Source organism: Habropoda laboriosa, unplaced genomic scaffold (assembly GCF_001263275.1).
Source record: "Habropoda laboriosa isolate 0110345459 unplaced genomic scaffold, ASM126327v1 scaffold175, whole genome shotgun sequence".
Classification (NCBI taxonomy): Eukaryota; Metazoa; Arthropoda; class Insecta; order Hymenoptera; family Apidae; genus Habropoda; species Habropoda laboriosa.
In genome coordinates this window covers 1,622,529-1,629,589 of record NW_017100347.1, presented here as the reverse complement: position 1 = coordinate 1,629,589, position 7,061 = coordinate 1,622,529, and the positions used below count along the sequence as shown (strand labels likewise).

Below are 7,061 nucleotides of genomic sequence, written 5' to 3'. Positions count from 1 at the left end.
ACAAATGATATTAGAACTAATATAATAAATTTTTATATATGTTTTATACTTACAGTAGTCATTTTATTTATAAGGTATGCATTATTCAAGGATTATGTAGAAAAATTAGAAACTGGCGATGGCAGCTTAGATAAATTTTCAAGAGGATATGAAATTTTTGGTATTCATATAAATGAAGATAATAGTGTTGTTGCAAGAGAATGGGCTCCTGGTGCACAGGAATTATATTTAACTGGAGATTTTAGTAAGTAGACTAAAATTGTGTGTTAAAGAATTAATATGTCTTAGTCTGTTAACTGTGAAAGACAAATTAACTTGTTTTTTGAGCAATTAACATTTTGAATACAATTACTTGTTTAAAAATTATTGTATTTATTATACTGTTACATTTGTGTTAAAAAATGCAATATGCTGTATTTACTTTTGCTGTGAATTAAATAAATTAACTCATTTTAATTAATTTCTAAATGTAAAAAAAATATATATATACATATACATATACATAATCAATGTTTTGTTTTCACTGATAGACAATTGGAATAGAACAGCTAATTCATATAAAAAGTTAGATTATGGAAAATGGGAATTACATTTACCTCCTAATGCTGATGGTACTTGTCCTATAAAGCATCTTTCAGAAGTCAAAATAATTGTAAAAGATCATAATAATGAATTATTGGAACGGTTAAGTCCTTGGGCTACTTATGTTACACAAAATCAGTCTGAAAGTATGGTGTATAAACAACGTATATGGCACCCATTATCTAAAAATGTATGTGCACAAGTGCATGACATACAATTATCTGCATGGATACATTAATTATGATTAACTTTATTTTACTGTGAATATTAAAACTTTAAAGTGATGTATTTGCATGCAGATTTATAAATTCAAATACCCCAAACCAAAGAAACCACAAAGTCTTAGAATTTATGAATGCCATGTTGGTATTGCAACTCAAGAATTAAAAGTTGGCACATACTTAGAATTTGCTACAAATATATTGCCTCGTATTGTAAAACAAGGCTACAATGCTATACAATTAATGGCTATTATGGAACACGCTTATTATGCTAGTTTTGGATATCAGGTATGTATTTATAATATATATGTTAAAACTAATAAAGTTAATATACTCAAAACAATTTAGGAAAAAAGTAATGTTTATATATAGGGTAATTTTAGTTTTTTGGGTCAAGCTGTAGCTTTGTTCTTTTAAAGAGACTCATAAGAAGTAGTCAAGTGGTTTTAAATCAGACAAACAAGGTGGCCAAAGTGTGGGGTTGTAGGTGTTCAATTATTTTTCTCTATGTAGTTCTCTTAAATATCTTACAGTGCAAGTATATAATGCATTTAAAAAGTATTCTAAAGAAATAGAAAACAAAATGTATCTTTGCTCTTTTGTTTTGGTAGATGATTTAAAAGAAAGTATTAAAATTATTTATTGAACTGTGAGTCCTGAATAACTAAACAATATAAAAAGTGTCAAGAAATGTATAAGAAAATGTTTAAAATGTGAAGGTGAAACAATTAAATATTTGTTATAATTTTCCCCCCAAAAAATGAAATATCTTTTAAAGTATTGAGTTTTCGGTGACCTTATCTTACACCTTACACATGCAGAATGACTTGGGGGATCAAGTTATGGAAAAAAAGCTGTGTGGTTCCATTTAAAAAGAACATGCAATTGCATTTTGCAAGTGTACCAATATACTTAAGAAAAGAAATCGTGTTATAGAATGGTAGGGTTTGTTAAATCATGCAAAACTTTCCACTATGATTCTTTTGTATTTTTACTTAAAACAGAGTTATAGCTCAGCCCAGTTACTAAAATTAAACTGTATGTATATAAAAAACAATATATATTTTACTTTAACAAGGTGACTTCATTTTATGCTGCTTCTTCTCGTTATGGTACACCAGAAGAGTTAAAACAGTTAATAGATGCAGCACATCAACATGGTCTATATGTTTTATTGGATGTAGTACATTCACATGCATCAAAGAATACATTAGATGGATTAAATATGTTTGATGGTACTGATGGTTGTTTCTTTCATTCTGGCAATCGTGGTCAACATCCACTTTGGGACAGTAGACTCTTTAATTATGGAGAATACGAAGTATTGCGATTTTTACTTTCCAATTTGCGTTGGTATATTGACGAATATGGTTTTGATGGATATAGGTATTTATGTACTAAACATTACTTTTGAATATAAGACATACATTGCTAACTTATATGCAATACGTTATATCAAATTTATTCAGATTTGATGGTGTCACATCAATGTTGTATCATTCAAGAGGATTTGGACAAGGTTTCAGTGGCCATTATGATGAATATTATGGTCTTAATGTTGATGTTGAAGGTGTGGTATATTTAATGCTTGCAAATCATATGCTGCATTATTTGTATCCAGAAATCGTTACAGTAGCAGAAGATGTTAGTGGAATGCCTGGCGTTTGCAGGTATTAAATATATAAAATTTTTTAAGATTGTCTTTTTAAATAAATTTAGAAGAAATATATAAAATTTGTTTTCTTTGATTATATTTTAATACATATTAACATATACTTCATTATAAAATACAAATTATTTTGTTACAAATATTCAAGGCCAGTTTCTGAAGGTGGTTTAGGATTTGACTATCGATTAGCTATGGCTATTCCTGATAAATGGATTAAGCTTTTAAAAGAAGTAAAAGATGAAGACTGGTTTAAATAAATTTTGAAGAAATATATTAAATTTGTTTTCTTTGATTATATTTTAATACATATTAACATATACTTCATTATAAAATACAAATTATTTTGTTACAAATATTCAAGGCCAGTTTCTGAAGGTGGTTTAGGATTTGACTATCGATTAGCTATGGCTATTCCTGATAAATGGATTAAGCTTTTAAAAGAAGTAAAAGATGAAGACTGGAAAGTTGGAGATATTTGTTGGACACTGAGTAATCGAAGATGGATGGAGAAAACAATAGCCTATTCAGAATCTCATGATCAAGCTCTTGTAGGTGATAAAACAATTGCATTTTGGCTCATGGATAAAGAAATGTACACTCATATGAGTGTAATAAGTCCACCTAATGCAATCATAAGTCGTGGAATTGCCCTTCATAATCTTATTACATTAATCACACATGCATTAGGAGGAGAAGCTTATTTAAATTTTATAGGTTAGTGTTAAAACAATTGTATTCTTTTATTTCTGTATTAACATTTTTTATTACATGTCTAATATTTTTGTGATAAATTTCAAAATGTATAAATTATTAGGCAACGAATTTGGTCATCCCGAATGGTTGGACTTTCCTCGAACTGGTAACAGAAATAGTTATCATTATGCTAGAAGGCAATGGAATTTAGTAGATGATGAATTACTAAAATACAAATTTATGAACAACTGGGATCGTGCTATAAACTGTCTTGAAGAAGTATATGGATGGCTACATGCTCAACCTGTAATGTTTAAATATATATTCATATTGAAAGATATCTGTAGTCATTGTATTAACTCTGTTAAAAGATTATTTTTAATAAAAGCAAATGTGATTTTTACAGGCATATGTCAGTTGGAAACATGATGATGATAAAGTAGTTGTTTTCGATCGAGCACAACTTATATTTGTTTTTAATTTTCATCCAGTGAAGTCATTTGCTGATTACACTATTGGAGTACAAATTGCAGGAACTTATAAAATTCTGTTATGTAGCGATGATAAAGATTTTGGTGGTGAAAGTCGTGTCGATACTAGTGTGCAACATTTTACTCAACCGAAATCATTTTCTAACTATTCAAATAGTATGATGATTTACATTCCTTGCCGTACAGCTATTATATATGTCCGAGGTAAAACCGCTATAACATTATTTATATCTATGATAATTATATCTATGTAATATCTTATATCTATATATTATACCTATGATAATTAATTTCAATCTTTTAATTGTAGAAACTTAAGTGCTTTTTGGGGTGCAACCAAACACAAAACTAATTTTAGTGTTATAAAAAAGAAAGCTACTACTTTTTTTTTTACCAAAGTTCATTTGAAATATAGTCTTAAGCAAAATAAAAGCAAATAGTATAGAAGGTACTCCCTCCATATAACTGAGTTCAGTTTTGAATTGGAACTCTATCGATCACCAAGTATCTTATATTTCAAAATGTTACAATCTGCTTGAAGTTTACAAACATGATGAAAAGATAAGTGTGAATAGGAATATATAGATAAGTCTAATGACACAGAATCGATTGTTGGTTATCGACAACTTGTTCAGTTCGAATATACATAGTACATTATAGTGGGACTTCACACATGCTCAAAAAAATAGTCTGATTAAAACATTGAATGTAACTCTGGGCCGAAGTCCTCAGCGCTACCCAGGCTTACGTATATACCAACAATCAAAGCTCTTGAAGTTTTCACATCATGTTCTGCGAATTTAACTCATTGACCGGCAATACAATCGAAATAATTGAAGAATAAAAAAAATCAGCGTGATTACGATAAAAAAGGACAATTGTACCAATGTATACAAGAACGCACAAAAATAATATAGAAATGAATTTTGTCCTACATTTTTTCTATCTTCAACTATTTTAAAGGTATAACTCCATCTAATTGTGTGATATACTGCACTCATAGTTTTATGATGAGTTTGGAATGTTTAATTATTAATGTAACACAATTACAAGAAAATGATAAGCAACAATTGAAAAGTGTAAATTATAAAATACTCATATCTGATAATTTAAAAGCATGGAATAAAATTTTATGAAATTTGATATTTGTATATAAAAATGTTTAATACGGCAGTCCAGGTTAAAGGTATTATACTTATACCAATAAATGCCAATAACCAGTAGATACTTTGTTTATAAATAAAAGATAACATGAACTTCATTCAAGAAAACCTATTTGTATAATATGTTAGAATATTGACTTGAAGTATTGTACAAGCGAAAGGACACCGGGTATCTAAGCATGTATTTAACAACTGCGAGCGCTTATCCAACCTTCCTACAATACAGTTGAAATCAAAACACCCTTTGAAGAACAGTGCAAATGTACGGCCTGAAGTCTAACAAATTTCATAAGTAATATACTGTAGAGACATGTTTATCAGATAAGTTTGTACCAATAACTACGTACAATTGAATATAAATTATTGTACATTTAAATACTAAACTTTAGTATTTATAAATGTTTGTAATAAAGAAGCGTATTTTTAAATTTACATATGAATCATTCACTATGTAAAATAATTATTAACACATTGAAGTATTTTTTCTATATTCTAAAACAAAAAATATACAAATTATATTTCAATATTACTAATTACGTTGTAAAAATATACTAATAACTGTTGTAAAATTGGATTACATTTGCTATTAAAATGGCATAATTATGAAGTTAAGCATATTGTCTTATGATTTTTGGGTAGCTTACATGAACAATTAAAAACAATGTTTATTTTCTAATACATTCTAAATTAACTAATTTATTCATTTGTTACATTTGCAAATTCTGTTCCATTTACATCATAATCTTTCATTTTGTTTTCTATGATCCACCATTTACCTAAAAATCCAAAATCTACCACTCTTTCATAGAATGTTGCATACTGTATTTTCAAATAAGGACAAACAGCTTTATACAAAGAACATGTTTCATCATAGTTGTCTAACCAAATTAAGGAAATTATACCCAAATTCATGCATCGTACAATTCCCTCATTGTAACATTGTCCTAACCACTTTACATGATATTCAGATATTGGATTACGTATAGCTTCTCCCACTTGCATTATTTTCATGGTATTTTGCAATAAAAGTTCTTTGAAGGAAGATTCATCTGGATTATATCTGTGTAGGTATACACAGGATGCTAAAACTAATTAAATAAAGCTTTTAGTATTTACACTATATTTAAAAAGCCTTTGTATGATACAAAAAAAAGAGTAAACTTCTTGTTTTTAACTGATAATTAGTAGAACATTTCTTTATTTATTTTGTTTAAATTAAATATAAATATACATACCAGAAACATATATGGATGTTCTTATTGGATGTTTCTTACAATGTTTGGCACTGTCACATAGTGCTTCTTTATAATCTGTACACAAATTTTTCCAGTATATTCCTAAAAATAAAGATTTATTTTCATTAAAATGGGTCAAATTCTTTCAAATATTATTACTTATTATGTAAGATATACTCACTCCATCGTTCAAGAACTGATCCTTTCAGTTCTTTTGGTTCTTCCAAATTTTTTTTCTTCAAAATGTTATTAATAGAATTTCCTAATTTTAAACTAAATTTATTCTTTTGAAGCTGTGTAAAATGTCCATAATTCATGTTTATCAAAGTTGTGGTAATATGCTTAAAATAAATACATAAAGATTCCAAACATACATTTCATATTATAATATGTACAAATTTTACATTGTTTGTAATTGTAAAATTGACAAATTTATTTTAGATAAATATTTTAGTATTCTTCAAAAATATACACTCTTAAGAGCAAGACTACATAAATATTGAATAGTAAATAAATATAAGGATACTAGTGAATAAAACTGAAATATGTAAGATGAATTTAAATAATTTTTACTTACCTTGTCATTATTTCAAATTGATACTATTTTTTATAAAGGTTGATACATTTATAAGAAAATTACATTAAATATTATATACTCCTTTTATCGAAATTTTGTTATACACAAGAGATATAAACATGTTAAACTGATATGTAAGTATTTACATAGATATTTATATGTACAAAATATTGGATGATAAAAGTTATGTTTTGCACATGGATATATTAATAGCTTAAGGACATAACCCAATTTAACTTGGTTTAGATGTATTGTGGAATTTCCTTCATTCCAAGTTAACTCGACCTATTGCACTAAATACTTTAGTTTATTCTAAATATGTATATTTGTGTGGTTCAACGCTTTTGTTTTGTTTTTCCGTCAATCTCTGACTTTTCTAGGAAAAATATCCCAAAATCACTGTCATTCCCTGCAAATTTTTCTGAAAATG

General features: G+C 27.4%; 2 protein-coding genes across 2 annotated transcripts in view; one reads left to right on the top strand and one right to left on the bottom strand.

Moving 5' to 3' along the window:
• The window catches only part of LOC108574596 (1,4-alpha-glucan-branching enzyme), a 4,861-nt gene extending 306 nt beyond the window's left edge, over positions 1-4,555 (top strand). The window contains exons 2-10 of the mRNA XM_017937214.1: positions 75-244; positions 531-772; positions 882-1,091; positions 1,882-2,189; positions 2,273-2,473; positions 2,834-3,186; positions 3,287-3,471; positions 3,572-3,860; positions 3,967-4,555. Coding sequence (XP_017792703.1) covers positions 75-244; positions 531-772; positions 882-1,091; positions 1,882-2,189; positions 2,273-2,473; positions 2,834-3,186; positions 3,287-3,471; positions 3,572-3,860; positions 3,967-3,974 — 1,966 coding nt within the window. The 3' untranslated portion in view covers positions 3,975-4,555. The remainder of the gene's footprint in view (positions 1-74; positions 245-530; positions 773-881; positions 1,092-1,881; positions 2,190-2,272; positions 2,474-2,833; positions 3,187-3,286; positions 3,472-3,571; positions 3,861-3,966) is intronic.
• Positions 4,556-5,515: 960 nt separating this feature from the next.
• On the bottom strand, positions 5,516-6,639 carry LOC108574557 (uncharacterized protein C19orf52 homolog). The gene is made up of 5 exons (XM_017937165.1): positions 6,632-6,639; positions 6,527-6,542; positions 6,236-6,395; positions 6,055-6,156; positions 5,516-5,907 (listed from the first exon to the last, which is right to left on the bottom strand). The coding sequence occupies exons 1-5, from the start codon at positions 6,637-6,639 to the stop codon at positions 5,516-5,518; spliced, it is 678 nt and encodes a 225-aa protein (XP_017792654.1).
• Between the last annotated feature and the right edge of the window lie 422 nt (positions 6,640-7,061).

Coding starts and splice junctions, on each gene's coding strand:
- LOC108574557 (XM_017937165.1), bottom strand. Junction 6,157..6,235: donor ATCAGTTCTTGAACGATGGA/GTGAGTATATCT, acceptor CTTTATTTTTAG/GAATATACTGGAAAAATTTG. Junction 5,908..6,054: donor AACATCCATATATGTTTCTG/GTATGTATATTT, acceptor TTATTTAATTAG/TTTTAGCATCCTGTGTATAC.